The sequence below is a fragment of the Desarmillaria tabescens genome (genome assembly GCF_030435595.1).
Source record: "Desarmillaria tabescens strain CCBAS 213 chromosome Unknown EV420scaffold_125, whole genome shotgun sequence".
Lineage (NCBI taxonomy): Eukaryota > Fungi > Basidiomycota > Agaricomycetes > Agaricales > Physalacriaceae > Desarmillaria > Desarmillaria tabescens.
Window position 1 is genome coordinate 14,809 of NW_026848424.1, and position 15,793 is coordinate 30,601.

The window sequence follows — 15,793 nt, forward strand, 5'->3', positions numbered from 1 at the left end:
CAGTGGTGTGTACAAGACAGATACTTACCAGTCACTTAAATAAATGGTTTACTGGAGGATGACGTCGGAGATATAAGATGCCTACTTGGAAGTCTGAAAGGTTTCTAAAGAAAAGTTATATTGCAGGGGACCTGCGGAAAGGGTGGAGCGCTCGACGCTTGAGTTCGGATATTACCTCCGCTAGCATTAGTAAAGGCTGTGTTATACGCTTGTACGCAGTAGCACTCTAGAGTCATCCGAACAGATCTAACGAGTAACTTACAATGTCTTTCCAGCATCCTTCCATACTGAACACCAAGCTATATGTGAAAGCTAAGAGTCAAGAGGGGTGGTATTCATACGGACAGAGTGGTGAGCCAAAGTAGCAGACAACAACAGTACGGGAAATATATACGATGATGAGCAAGTAACATCTCTAGTACCCGCTGCTTTTCGCCGAGCTAGCTTTGATCAAATCCGCTGCCCTCTCCGCAAAGGCATACACCGGCGCCATAGTATGTCCTGCAGGCACGAACGGCTAAGACGCCAAGTCAGCCTGCCAGAAATACACCCAATCGAAAAAAAACCCACCAAAACCGAAGCATCCACAATCCTCACTCCCATCGCGCCCTTCATCGTCAAATCCGGGTTAACCACACCCCAGTCGGCACCAACCGGGGACATACTCGCAGTGCCAACCGGATGATATACGCTTGATGCCCTATTCTTGATATCATCATCGGTGGTATTCGTCGCCATCTCGAGAATATATCCTTCCCACGCCGTGATATTGACAAACCTCTTCACACTCTCGATAGCGTACTTTATGACAGCGAGGTCTTGTGGATGTGAGAGATAATTCGGGTTGATCAGCGGTGGGTCCAATGGGTTTAAGCTGTTGATGGTAACATCCCCGCCTATATTCACGTAATCATTAGTATTAGTAAAGGTATATACTGAGCACGCACGCGACAAAGGACAAAGAAGTGAGGATACAACTACAAAGAAGTTCCCGGCGTTGGTAGGACCATTGACAAGACCGTTCTACAGCACAGATTCAACCTATGCAAGATTTATTAAACACTCAACACACCAAAAAGGCCAGCTCGTAATGCGCCGTTTCATTCCCCGCGGACGGTTCTTCATTCAGAACTTTGGCAGTATCGGGGATACGAAGGAAGGCTAACTGGTTTGCCGAACCCGCTGTCAAAAAGCCTGTTCGATTGGCTTGCCACTCGGCCAAAACCTCCGCTTGGAAAGTAGTATTTCTGTAATAAATGTTGTCGATCGTATTGGGGTCGGTAACGATAAAGGGGATGTCCCATAGGATGTGGTCCGACAAGTTCTTGCCAACATCGGGGAGGTGAACAATGGAAGTAATTCCTAGAGCTGAAAGGAGGTCGCTATCACCTATACCAGAATGAAGGAGTATATGCGGTGTGCCGATGGATCCGGCAGAGAGAATGATCTCTTTCAAACCCGAAGGTGCCAGGACGTGCTTGGTTACTAGGAAGCACATGTCAGCTAGTAGTCACAATGCCTTGGATGATGATTTGCCTCCAGCATCCTGAGTAAACTCAACGGCGATAAATGAGGGTAGGTAGGGCGATGCATTGTTGTTCTTGCTTTGGAGAATCCGGGTAACACGGGCGCGAATCAAGACATGCAGATTTGGTCGGTCGATGAACTCAGGACCGAGATACGACGTCTGTGAGCTGCTTCTAGTACCATTTCCAATCGTTAAGGGTGCCCATCCTACGTCGTACTCAGCGAAGCTCATGGTCCAGTCAACTAGAACTTCTTACCAATACCCAGCTGGTACCCGGAATTATAATCCAAGTTGAACGGGAACTCGCTAGCATGATCCATCGTTGTTTGAATGACGCGGTCGTCCGTGGCACGCGGATATTCGGGCAGAGAGACGGACGTGACTCCATTGAAGCCATGGACCTTGGGGTTGAACTTGCCGGTAGCATTGTGATGGTCGGCAGGAGTGAGGAAACGTTCATTCTGACAGATTATCGTAAGGTCAGCATAGCAATGGGTAAAGTAAAAGAAGTTACGACTTACCTTACGAATATACGGTCGTAGAGCGTCCCATCCCCATCCCGGGTCACCACTGATCCGAGCGTAACGGTCATAGTCTTGCGAGGAACCACGGGTATAGAACATAGAATCTGAGAGCACACAGACACACACATCATCAGTCCAGTTAACATTCAAAGGCAAGACGACATACTGATGGCGCTGCTTCCTCCCAAACCGTATCCACGAGGGTATGGGATAGACCGTCGGTTCAATCCTGGCTGCTCAGTGGTGGTAAAGTTCCAATCTAATGATGATTTTATTGCACGAGGAGAAAAGAACGGGACCTGCGAGAGAAGGACGTCTGCTGTTCTATGGAACCCATCAAACATTGAACGGCTGGAAAGAGAGCATACACACGATTCGCCCGCTTCGAGAACAAGAACAGAGGCATTCAGATCTTCGGTTAAACGATTGGCAAGTACATTGCCTGCCGTCCCGCCTTGAACTTGATATTAGCGAGGAGTCACGTACGTCTGTACCACTCACCTCCGACGATGATATAATGGAAATCTTTCTTGGGAAGGCTGTCATAGCTTTCATATATGGCGCCAAGCACGACGGGGCATAATACAAGAAAGGCGAGGACGGAGAAAAGCATAGAAGACGATGAACTTGGGGTGACGTAAAGAGAGGTCGGGAGCCCAAACAAAGCAGGAATTGCCATAGGCACTTCAGGCACTTTATACCACTGGTGGCAAGCCGATGATGTCACACTTTCTGTTGACACACTAATGATGTCGATTCTCTCCTTCTAGTTCTCCGAGGATTCCGCGCAATCTGGTAGATGATTGTCACTGCCAAAGGCAGAAGTTCAGTGTTGCACACGGGCATCCAGGGAAAGATTCGACATGCCTCCAGCTCTCGCTCTGCGGACAAGTTAGTATCAAGGCAACAAGGACGAATCATAACGGTCTATGAGAAGGTGAGGAAACCAAACGAAGGCGGAGTGAGGTTCACGCACCTTTCTAAGATCCTTTCTACAGGCATCATCACTTTGAAAGTCCTTCACACGAGTTTGAGCTTTGCTTCGGTAATGAATATCCTAAAGGAGCGCGGAAGGTATGAGAGGCGAAAAGGGTGGATGCACGGGGACTCTCACCAACGAAGTAGTGCGGCACGGTACATGCTGGCTTGAGAACACTACAAGTTACATCACGACGCGTCACAACTCCCTGATAATACCGATACCTGACTATTCCGTTGTTGAATGTCGTACTAGGTTAATGTGTCTCGACCCCGACCAAACTGAATTGAGCGAATATTCATAGTGAGACTCCAACAATATCTCGCCTAGGAGAAGAAGATACCAGGAAAAGACAACGCTGGTATGAGGGAGAAGATGATGGCGGTAAGAAGGAAAGGGGCGCGAGGCTCGGGCGTGTCTTGTTCGCTTTGATTTGTTTAGATAGCACGGCCCGGCCATCCGGCGCATTAACCACCACCAGCAACTGCTCAATCAACATTATTCTACTCACTTTCTTGTTATTTTGCACCAATGAAAATTTCGGATCGAGATGGAACGGTGCTTGTTAAAGGTCATGTTCTTCAATTATTTTGTACCGTAGACCTTCTCTGTGACTCCGAACCTCTAACCTCCCTCCTCTCAGCTCTGTGTGCAGCTTTACCAGGAAGAGAAGACCTTGCAGTTGTCTTCATTGCGTCCTCAGTTATTAACGACTTCAATAGGAAGCTAACCGCATCTTTCTGCAGAGGAAATTCAGCCCACAGGCTACGCGAGGATTTCCCTTTGCTCCTCATCTGGCATCCAAGCATACAAAATCAGTCTCTTAGTTTTATAGGCTGCTTTTTTCACATGTTAATCCTCTGATTCACTGGAGCCTGACTGCGGTACAAGGTATGGCTGGATATTTTTCGCAGAATACCTAAGACTGACAAAGAGCCATAGAAAACCCACCAAGTCCATACAGTCAGTTGTTGGTCCGCTGTTGTAGAATTTTCATTGAGATATACTCCGGCCCGGATCGCTGTAGCAAATAACAAGGAGCCATACGTTGTATGGGTGCCCCTCTATGCTCTTCGAAGACAGATCATTCCGAATCAGTGAAGGACGCAGACACATGACGAACGTCAATCAACGGAGCACTTGTCGCAGCCTTACTACCCTCAGAAACATCACGTCCGTAGGCGACTACCCTCTCGGACCATGTTCGTGTTGCTCGGAAGAGAAACACGCGACGTAAGTTTATTATACCTCTGGCATGTTTACACCCACTGAATGCTGTCTTTCACAGGGCGCTTATGTTGTAACCTTCATATGAACGGCGTGGTCATCGCAACCCTGCATCGATGCAGGAATGGCACCAACCGACTCAATGGCAGGCAAATGCGATCCGCGATATCAGCCTCGTGAGTAGTGATGTCCGGGTCAGGCTTAAAGCCCGCGACCTGGCCCTGAAAAGCCCGGCCCTGATGGAGGGCTTTGGCGGGCTCAAGGCTCGGGCTCAAGCTATGGAAAGCCCAAGTCCTGGTGTCGGGCCGGTGAGTGACTGTAGTATCCTGATATCGGTTTTGTAGAAGGTAAGTATGGTTTATCTGTGAGGTTAAAGCATCAATATCACAAATTACAGCAAAACTTACCACGGAGGTGACATCTATACCTCATCTCATGCCTGTGGATGCCAAAAGCCCAGCAAAATACCCGACCCGAGCCCGACCCTGAGGCGGGCTTTGGCGGGCTCAGGGCTCGGGCTCACACATTTCCACTGCCTGACCCTCAAAAGCCCAGCCCAAGCCCGAAAAGCCCGGCCCGGACATCACTACTCGTGGGACTTGTTCATAATTCTCTTACACCAGTTAATTTGATGAGATTTCGAAAGGGTATGCTTCTTCGCATTGCAGTATTGGTAGCAAAAATATCCTTCGCTAGCCAAACTTCGAGTACAATCTCGCCACAGCGTGTTGAAAAAAGATTAGCATAAATCGTCTTTCTTTTCACCACGACATTACCGGGGATGTTACTTTGAAAAATTTCCAATAATCACGGTAATACATATGTTCCTCCCCATTGTGTGTGCTCACTGACGAACTCAGCGCGTCACAGCACCAACAAGACATTCCGTAAGTCTTCGTATCTTTCGTGCTGCTTCCAAAGAAGCTGATGCAAATTCAAGGTGCACTTCTCACGCTGTAACACTTTAGCGCTTTCTATACCTCCTCCCATGATGCCGATGACCCGTGGCCTTCGTTTCGGATCTAGGGAAGGGGTGTATGTTTCTCCCTGTTCAACGTCCCAGGAGACACCCCGATTTTCATTACCGACGTAGTGTCCAAGGCATTCTTACTACGGTTTGCATAACAAGGCGCTTATATCCTTCATTCCAGACCAATGAATACCCCTCACCGCGGGCACCACGCCTAAATCTTCCAGTTTCACACTTTTCCAATACGGAAAGAAACAACTTGCATCTCTACGGCGATAACGGATATGCCAGCAGCATGGATCGTCTGTGCTCTTTCACGGCACTCCACTTGTAACTCGAAGCTCCGATATTTGATCCACTTTCTGGCCTCATATTCGTCACTGCTACAGTGTCGCGTCAAGGGCTGAGGCGGTTGAATCGACCGCATATATGATATGTCTAAACAGGCGCCCAAATACTCATGGGCAAGTAATGGCTCATCACCGCCCACGTACACACGACATGCATCCATTGACCAGTGACCGGGCTCTATAAATCTAGTTGATCACCTTTGTCCGGGATACCGATGCAAACACGTATTCTATCTCCGACTAGCATGGGCCATCCGTACAGCCCGCTCCCCTATACAAAAATCTGGCACATGCAAGACAAGTTCTAGTACTTAAATTGTTCACTCTTTCAGTTCCGTGCAGCCGATCAGCGTCATACGGGTTACGGAGGCTTTGGAATGAAGCTATGACTCCCACCGCCCGGCCACCGATATAACAGCCACCTACAATACGGCCGTAGATCGACCCGACCGCACCAAAGTCATGCAGTCTCCCTAGAACGGGCCTCGCTATCCGTTTTAAAGGGATTTCAGTGCGCCACTGTTACCACCTCGCTTAGTACAACCGATGGCTAGATCCTCCTCTCTGGTGAGCTCTTTGTATCATCCTTTGATGACTGCTGATTCTTATTCCTTCGTCGGAAGAGCCTTGCATCTGCACTGAGGCTAGCACCCCTATACCTTCTACTCTATTCCATCATTGGTTCGTGCTTGCCCCTTGACACTCAGGGGACCGACTCGCCGACCAACGAAGAACCCATTTTCGATTTGTGCGGTGGCAGAACCGTACTATCCATTCTCTGGAATTCATTGGCCACAATTTTCGCTTGTATTTGGTTTTCTGTCCATCAGAACGTCCCAGGGCCAAAAATGGAGAAGAAAGGGTGGTTCTACTTCAATGTTCTTCGTCACGCGGAGTTAATGGTGTTCACTGTTTTCTCCCCAGAGCACATCACCATCTGGGCTCTACGTCAACATTCTGTCGCTCGGCTTATTCGTGCGCGTGAGTACTAGTACTCTAATCCGATGTTTGCTTAGAGCAGGATACTGACTGTAAGCCTAGTTTGTCCGGAGAAGCTCAGTATGTCGCACGGTTTCCTCGTTTCCATGGGCGCGTTTGTGGACTCTGATGGATGTCCGATAACTCTGGAAAAGCTGAAACAACACACAAGCCTCGTGAAGTCGCTCGGTGAAATAAAAAAGAAGGAAATCGATGACCGAGATAAAGGCGATGGTCTGTCCAAAGCAGTGGCCGTGGGTCAAGCCACATGGTTCCTCCTGCAATGCGTTGCCAGGGTAGCGCAACACCTCCCTCTCACCGTTCTCGAAATAGTAGCCGTCGGTTACGCCATTTTCACTATTATCAACTATGCAGTTTGGTGGCACAAACCTCTAGGAATTTCTGTCCCGTTTAGAGTAGCCATAACTTCACCGACGACTCTGAATACTCCATCCACGCCAGTGAACACCATGACTTCCGACCACCCACCTGAAGGATGGAAAACACCGCGGCCACTCCCTAGCCTTTTCCCCACGAGCCTAGACGCCGAACATCTTAAGGACTGGGTGAATTTTCGCCTTCTGTCCATATTCTTCGGCGGGGACATAATCCCAGATGTCGCTGGTCCCTCTAGCGAAGAAGGAGTCCCCCGTCTTTGGTCAGGACATCCGAACAACCCAAGGCTGTTTTATATTGTCGCATGCGGAAATTGCATTGGCGTATTCGGCGCCATTTATTGCGCTGCCTGGCACTACCCCTTCGTAACATCCATCGAGCGAATTCTCTGGAGGGGGTGCTCTTTCATCTTCATGCTTGCCCCTCCCTCTGCCATCCTACTTACATTTGTGGTTGAAAAGACAGCCGGTCGGTTTGGTTTTAACGAACCTGAGAAGGATAGTCACTTGTTCAGTTTCACGTATCGATCCCTCTATATCTTACTCTGGATAGTGCATGATATGGCGAGGGCTTTTTCACTCGTGGAGCCGTTTCTTGCACTTAGGCATCTCCCAGCTGGCGTATTACAGGATATCTCATGGGTCAGCTTCTTTCCGCATATCTGACACATCGCCATGTATGCATCTTTATTTAACAGCTCTGAGATATCGCAGCAATAGTGACGATCGTCTAATATCTTTAGCTATCAATAATTGTTAAATTTTCCATTCGAGCAATTCTTGTCTATCTTCGTCGTGTCCACCTCGAACCAGACCTCGCCGCAACTGCAGAGTGATTTGAAAGCTGAAAGTTTTAGCATCGCTGCAGGGAACAACCATGCATCACGTACCAGGTAACTATTAACAAGTAAGTTGCATTTCCTCCCGTGTCCTCTCATCTATTCCTAGTAAAGTCACAAGTCGTATCGTATTGAACTAAAGACCATCTGTGCCGACGACACAGAATACTAATTAAACAAGGTCTCGGTATCTTGCAAACTCTAGTACGCATGTCGTAACTGGCACAAGAATATTTCGCGCTGTAGTTATGATAATCGATAATTTAACAATGGACTAGTACTAGTCGTAGCTATATTTTCCTCGTATGTAACGATAGAAATGTCGCTTCCACTCTCCTTTAACCGTTTCAAATACCGGACTTACCCGCAATCATGATTCTTCCTGAACGTATCCCCATGACCCGCACTGATATCCTCGTGCCTAAACTGGGACGAAGCGAGATTATGTCGACGAATGCCTTGTCGATATTGACACGGACTTGGGCATCAACAAATGGGTCTCCACTCGGAGTTGTATGTATGTAAAATGTGAAACGCTCCAATCCCGGGACAATATCCTGCACAGCTGACATTTCCTTCACTAAATACCGCAATTGGTTCCGTTCAACGGCTAGTTCACGGAAGTGTGGGCTTGACTTTAGTATGTTAACGATATTCTTTTGTCCGATAATGTTAGTTTCGACGTCATGAACAGGAAATTTGACAACCGAGCGGCTGAATCCTTCTATAAGGAGGTGTAAAACAATAAGCCCCTCGCTCATACGTCCAATTCGGTTGGGGAGGGTATGTGTAAGTAAACAGCATCCAGAGACGGAAGAATGAGGCCGTTCATCGATAAGGATTCACATACTGTTAGGTTTGGAGCATTTTGGAACATGGAAGGCAGCGAATAGAGGATCATGACAGAGTGGAAAGACGTTGCGAACTTTGAGATAGCTTTAGAGACGGAAACCTTCCATAGACCGAATACTATCCCGAGATCAGTCCTTGCCCAATTGACGGAGAAACACAGGTCCAGCGATGGGAGTTAGACACCAGTGCTCCGAATGCGGGACATATGAGGAAAAGGAAAAGGAGAAGGACTGATTCCCAGGCATAGTCAGAGCATGCTGGAGCATAGCGATCCTTCCCTGTCTATCCTTCTGGCTGAGATAGTGAATCACCATACTGGATCAAAATGGCCTTGATATTCGGTGACTGATTTCTATTAGCTGTATACACGCGCAAGGTTCCAAGAACCGGTCGTCAAGTTGAAAAAATCCTACGGGTTGTGGACTGCATGTAGCAAAAATTGGATCAGAATTCAGGATTCGACGAGAAATGGATGAATCGGAGGCAAAATGACCTCTGCGTGAGCTGAATCGAGTGAGTCGATTCAGCTCAGCTCACGGAGAATAATTTGGGTATGAATTCAGTGCGGGACGGAAACTCTGATACGTTGAAGTGTAAACACTTGCTGTGACCATCTGAAATAGAAGTCAACATCGTTTCGCTCTCCCAGAAGCAGGCTTCGGATACGACGGACCTTCGAAGTGTTCAGTGAGATTTGAGTGAAATCTAGGAGGAAATAAAGCACTTTCGAATCTCGTAACGGTAAGGTTTCGAGCAGTCGCTTCTAGGTCGGCATAAGATCCTGAAACAAGGATTCACAGCCTTGTTTACCCCTGAGTCCGTTTTTATCACAGTCAAAATTAGATCGGTTGTTCGAATTGCAGATGACAGCATCCCAGAATCAATAGCCTTCGCATGAATAGGCGATTAATTAAATGTTTACGCAGCTGTGAGAGTAGCCAATGCCGTATTTGGCCAAATAACATTTCCAACTTTTGTCTAATGGACAGCAAGTCTATACGGTTTCAGTTCAAGTGAAGAGATTGAGAAATCACTGATTGAAAACCTATCTCCCCACGATTAGACGGGCATGGTTTTCAGGAAAGATCAGATGAGGAGATTAACCTTGGAAAGAGATTCGTAATGGGCTAATACATCCGATGGCATTAGAATATATACCACTAGTGCCCGTGGCTAGCTGCCGGCGGGAGTCTCGAATCCAGAGCCAGCTCAGAGTAAGGGCCATCAATGATGGAGACCCAAGAGCCACTACTGCTTGCACAGTTTTAAGACTAGAACATGTAAAGAAAAGCGCGATGTCGGTACTCATGGTTCGATGCGGTTCGACGCTTTGCGGCTAGCAACAGCCTGAATAATGACCCGGTCACTGGTATCAAGTGATCAAGTGATAGTAGTATAAGAATCATCAGAGGTTAGGTCGGTCGTCTAAAAATCAAATCTCATAAATGGTTAGAAAGTATCAATCATAAGGAGATCCTGCGACTCATTAGTCCATGGAGGATGCGGGCCTTCAAAGTTAACAGATGACGATATATCAGGACACAAAAATAAATGAAGACAACTCGTACTTTGACGTGGGTACTCATAGACAGTATCTTGGGAGGAAGTTTCGTTTACGTGAACGAAACCGGCCTGAAAGCTGCATGGGTATTTTATTAACGTATGCATGTCGACCGCGCCGTCCATGCAGATGCTTTGCCATTTGAACATAGGCGCGCGGACAACGAAAGGCACGAGATTCTTGTAATTCCAGCTTTTCCTGCAGCAAAACGAGCTTTCTCCACCGCTTTGGTCCAGGAAGCCGTTTTTACTGAAGTTTGCATCCCTGAATGCGATTACGTCGAGCCATCTACTGTGTCACTAGATCCGCGGAATATTCCGGTATGAGCACACATCTCCCTTAACCTCGTTGACCATCTCGCGAAAACGAGTTGCACCAGCAGTATCCAAAATCTCGCAATCCCAGAGACTCCTGGGCGCTGCATCGGTCATAATATTGGGATCAGCAGCAATTGCGGGAGGGGTGAGGGAGTTAGTTGCCTTGTCATAGCGGTAGAATGAGAGAAGAGTTCCGATGCCAGGGAGAGCTGGAGTGACGACGTCGGAGTGGAGGTCACGGAAACGCTCCCGCATCTGTCTGTCAGCTTCTTGGCGTTTGGAATCCAGACGAAATGGTGCGAGCAGTTTGATCAGAATGAACAGGACCGGGTGCTTGTTCAATTCGACAGTAAACGTTACGACGCTGTCGATGCTGTCCCGAGGAGTAGCAGGAACACGGAATTGCGGAATGATCTCAAACGGTCCATCGAGGGGGGAAAAATGATAGAGCAGACGCATGTACGGACCATAGAAAACGCTCTCGTCAGTGGTGCTGTCATGAACAGCGTAAGGAAAGGACTTCATTAGAAACTTTTGCGGCCAAGGCTGGGCGTCTGCCATTGTATTCTGCGAAACAATCAGAATAAAGTTGAGCCAGGGAGCAAGACTAAGTATGCTAGTACCAGCTAGTTCGCTTGCGCACCTGAATCAACAACACGAGTAAGAGGGCTAATTACAGTTAAGCCGCCCAGATCGTTGTAGTTCGCGTGAGGGTGGGAGGATATAATTTCCAATTGATCGCTTTCTTTGAACAGTTGTAACCCTAACCCTAGTATGACTTGCCTTCTGTCTTCTCCCAACATTGTTCTTCCCAATGTCCTCTCTACATCCTTGTCGTACAGGGAGTATGGCGGATGTTATTAAGCTCTTCCTTTATGTCTCGTACATCTCTTAACAGGAATGGGCCAAGCCGTCGCAGGAAAAATGCTAGTTTCTTCAAGTTGCGATTGAGCAGGATTGAGCCAGTCTCTTGTGACACAGTAAAAACAAAGAAAGGTCGAATGTCGAGGTTCCCCAATTTTTCCCTCACTTTTATTATGGCAATTGTTCCATCGCTCTGCTCCCTGGAAAATCTTTCTTCTTTGGTCATCAAGCAAGGATCCCAACTCTTCGAGCTCATTTAGCGCCCGTTGTTTGATACCAAAAGAAAGAACTTTAAGCACATCTATTGAACTTGAATTCTTAGGTGAAGCAGCAGGTATGACGTGCGTACATCCGTCATTCATGTCTTCGTTCTCGCTGACACCAGGTGTAGCCGACTACTTACCGCCAAGAGACCTTTTGAAGTCAAGACATCGTAACGAGCCATAGCTGTCGGCGTCAAACCCGAAATAACTGTAGGAACGTGATAATAGGTACGTGTGACCATCCGTCCGCGCCAGATTCTGTCTGTCTGTTTTGGAAAGCATTGAGGCTTTCGTCGTGAAAATCTGTGTCAATGACTGGAACCATTGTGTATAGCCCTGAACACTTGTCCCGTTATCATATTGCCTTTCGTTCGTCGATGACAGTCATCTCTGCGTCTCCATCGAGACGGATGTCTGGCATCTGTCGGTACGTGGTTTCACCGCTTCTGAACCTTACGCTCATTTCCCCCGTAGGTTCCTTCTGGGTACTAGTTACAACAGAGCTGACAGTTCGTTATTGAACTTTTATTCCGACCGGTCGAGATGAATGGTTCGTGATGTCGACCTCACCACGATCGCTTCTCTGATAAGGTCAACCAGCCGAATGCTAACAGAAATTTATGTCAACTGACTCCTTTCTTGCAGGCTCTAGCTCAGTCTTTTTGGTTGCCTTCATCATTCTGTTACACCGTATCGAATCGTTCTCTGGCACTATCCATCGGTACTCCAAACGTACGAAGACAACAATCACCAGGCAGTCGCGGCTTGCAGGCTCCAATGCTGTCTTGCATTATCCTGTACATGTTGTTATTCCTCTTCAGCCTCCCATTTCTCATCTACCGATGTCTTGACTCCGAAAGGATGCGAGCAGAGTGGACGTCGATGACCTGCGGTCCCTGTTCCCAAGCTTTTTCAACTCACAGGTCAGACGACGCGCCGCTTATTACGACAAGCGCCTGTCATATCATATACATCACCTTGCGGCAATAAAATCTCTGCATCTGCAGCAGCATTTCTATGTTGGGCGTGCTTGATGATGACACTTGGAATTGGGGCTAAGCTTCGCCTCCGTCGCCATTGATGGAAGGCTGTGGGTGGTGCAGATGAATTGATCGAAGCTGGAGGCCTGATAAGACGATTCTGATGATAGCCATGCTTTCTACTCCCGAGGAAACGCAAGCAGCAAGGGATGTCCCCTTTCCTTCGTGTAGAAGGAAGACGTGAAGGGTTATTGCATCTTTTCGCGGCCCAAACCTTATCCTCCGAAAATCTTAGGAATGACCATGCCTTTTCGCTGCCGAAACGCGCATAGTTCGGGGACGCGTTTTCCGCTCTTTGAAGGGATGACAACGTTCAGCATAAACGGCCAGTAACCTTTCATCTCTCTTGTGACTCCTTGGTCACCCTTGAGTGCGAACCACTCCACCGCTTTGTGATCCTTCCTCTCGACTGAGGTGCTATCCCCATCCAACATACAGACGGACGATCACCACCCTCACTGAGCCTCGCAATGAGGTGCATATCCCACTCATTTGCCGACGTGATAACATTGATGCTAGCAAGGGAACTATGCTTAGAGATCACACAGCGAGTCATGAATAATGGCGCCAGACTTCTTACTCACAATCTCTTCACAAGAAAGCCATCAACGACTAGTCATGTCTCGCGGCGGGGCTGTGGGCAAGTAGACTTCCGTGTTTTGTCCTGCTAGAAGGATATTGATGATCTTCTCAGTTGAGGCTCGCTATTATAATGGCCGACAAGGAACATTCATTTCAGAGAGTAACTAACTACTCGTGAATCAGTGCAAATAGAAGCCCGTAATACTGGACCTTCTCTCTCAAACCGATTCAAATCAACCGCTTCCTGCCTCAATTACCCACACAAAGCCCTAGCACTAGGCCGATTATTATGTTCGTCGGCTTCATCCGTGACCAATCGGAATATCGAGCCTACACAGCTGCCCTAATTGCTCAAAGCCGTGGCATCCTGCAGAGATAACGAGATTTACTCTGCCCTTGCTTTAACCTCAGCGGCCTGCCGCATCTGTTCCTCCTCATCGGTTCGTGTTTTGTGTATCATTCTGTAACTATCGCTAAGATTTTTGTGTTAACCAGGATACCTCGCCTTCATCGTGAAGCCTACCATTCGGTGTGTGCCATCGCAGGCTCTTATTCACCCCGTGCTGCCTCCTGGAATGCCGGTATTCAACACTGGGGTTGGTCGGTGAAGTTTCCAGAGCGTCCTCACCACTATTTTTGGTTGCGCGTATCTTCGACGACATCTGTCTAGAAGAAGAGAGCTTCTTCACCATGCTGGATTAATGACCACGGCCGTATTCACACCGGAAGGCGTGTATGATGTATCTCGGCATTTTAGCATTATATTTTTGGCACAGTTCATTAGTGCAAGTGAGTTACTCGCACATTAGCCGGCTCGAAGCGTGACATTGACCGTACCCCCAGTCTTCCTTAAGACGTTGACGATGCCAGCAGCTTTCTCATTTTGATCGACGAGTGTTTCTGTGTATCACGAATGTTCGACCACCTGCAAACTCTGAAAATGGTCATGCAATTTTGCTACAACTTGAAGAAATACGCAACGGGGAGATTCAATGGCCGTATTCAAAAGGATAGGACTCATCATGGGACAGGCCACATGTAACTCTTGGAATGCGCTCTCCGGCTAGTGCAGCACCGCTGTATCACCATTCGCGAGACGCTGTTTCTCGGCCACGCCCGTACACTGTCAGCAGTTCCACACAGCGTTAGCCGCGTTCGGTTGTGATTGTACCCTATCACGGTGACTGCTCCTCGCCGACAATTTGCAGCTGTATCTTACGGCCCCTTTCTCTGAGTAGGAAAAAAAGATTTCAGATAGTCGGGTAGCTTTATGCTCGTTGTCAGGTATTGCATCAAAGACCGTGCTGTGACCTCTTCGAAGGGGAAGCTGCAGCGCGCCGCCTGGATAAGGCAAGAGCTTTTTGTCATCGCGGCTGGCGCTGCTTTAGGGACGGACGCTTTCCGGTCCCGTTGCTTATCGCGCTGGTTGACAATGTAGTCGAGCAGCAGCCGAAGTGATGGGCGCCGCATCTCATCACACTCATCGCCATACACAGCCTTGAAAATGGCGACTACTACAATGGTGGAGGTTTATTTTCTGCTTTTTGCCGTTCCGACGGATCTCCCGCGGACTGACACCAGATATCTATGGCGCTGGGACCACCTTTCCTTTTGCATATCATCTGAGCTGTACTCATCCTTATGTCATGACTCTGGGAGACCGTAGCAATGACGATACACGTCCTACTAGTAGCCGAACTCTGAAGATCTTCCTCCGTATCCCCACATTTTCTATGCTTCGCCACATGCCCAGATTTTGATCCACCGAACGAATCGCCGTCATTATCCACTAAACATAAAGCGATAATCTGATATCTCAGCAATACGGTGGAAATGCGATTTCCATTGCCGATTCTTTTCCCCAGGGCCGCCGATTCTTCCTGCACCAGTCATTTCGCCCGTACCTCTTATGGTCGAGTTTCGACATAAGTAGGTATAGGACATCGTCACCCTGACTCGGAGATGAAGGAATTAATTTAACGTGGCACGCCTATCTGAGTAGCTGCTAGCCATGACGAGCTCATTCCTGGCAGGCAACTATTTTGGTCCTATCGAAAACATAGGGAGATCCCCCAGTTTTATCGTTAAAGGGTACGAAACAATTTCTTTGTTCATAAGTTTGGTTCCGCTCATTCTCCTTTTACTGTGACGGGCGCGAGTTAGTCCACTGTCATAGCCCGGTCAGTTTGACATACTACAGAACGCTAGGTATATTTCTTCCACTGGTTACAAGCGCAACTGATGGTATATCGGACTCAGTGTAGCTTTCTACGCCGCTTATCGGACGCGGCGTCTCATCCGGACTCACATCACGTAGATGGCATGGTGCCTCGCGTTGCTAGGTTCACGGGCCTCGATTTAGTCTCGGTCGATGACTATGACAACTTACCTTCGACTAAGAACGTGTCATGCCCATATGTTTCCGCGAAGAAATCTCATATGTCGCCTGATATCCTACGCGAATGTTACGCCTTTTTAACATCGAATCTCAGTCACCAGATCTTCCGGTTTGTACGCAGACACG

The 15,793-nt window shown here is 48.0% G+C and overlaps 3 protein-coding genes across 3 annotated transcripts; 1 reads left to right on the top strand and 2 right to left on the bottom strand.

Moving 5' to 3' along the window:
• Positions 1-415: 415 nt before the first annotated feature.
• Positions 416-2,665, bottom strand: EV420DRAFT_1281131 (aryl-alcohol oxidase precursor; the record flags this gene model as incomplete). The annotated part of the gene is made up of 11 exons (XM_060468246.1): positions 416-517; positions 571-896; positions 948-1,023; positions 1,073-1,449; positions 1,475-1,485; positions 1,515-1,734; positions 1,785-1,989; positions 2,050-2,156; positions 2,219-2,376; positions 2,425-2,506; positions 2,554-2,665. 11 exons carry the CDS (start codon positions 2,663-2,665, stop codon positions 416-418), a joined length of 1,776 nt encoding a protein of 591 aa, XP_060322285.1.
• A 3,407-nt stretch (positions 2,666-6,072) lies between these two features.
• Positions 6,073-7,647, top strand: EV420DRAFT_236355 (uncharacterized protein). Its single transcript, XM_060481333.1, has 3 exons — positions 6,073-6,145; positions 6,202-6,559; positions 6,620-7,647. The coding sequence occupies exons 1-3, from the start codon at positions 6,125-6,127 to the stop codon at positions 7,615-7,617; spliced, it is 1,377 nt and encodes a 458-aa protein (XP_060322286.1). The 5' UTR covers positions 6,073-6,124; the 3' UTR covers positions 7,618-7,647.
• A 2,839-nt stretch (positions 7,648-10,486) lies between these two features.
• Positions 10,487-11,233, bottom strand: EV420DRAFT_1590243 (uncharacterized protein). Its single transcript, XM_060474904.1, has 2 exons — positions 11,144-11,233; positions 10,487-11,087 (listed from the first exon to the last, which is right to left on the bottom strand). Exon 2 carries the CDS (start codon positions 11,079-11,081, stop codon positions 10,503-10,505), a length of 579 nt encoding a protein of 192 aa, XP_060322287.1. The 5' UTR covers positions 11,082-11,087; positions 11,144-11,233; the 3' UTR covers positions 10,487-10,502.
• Positions 11,234-15,793: the final 4,560 nt, after the last annotated feature.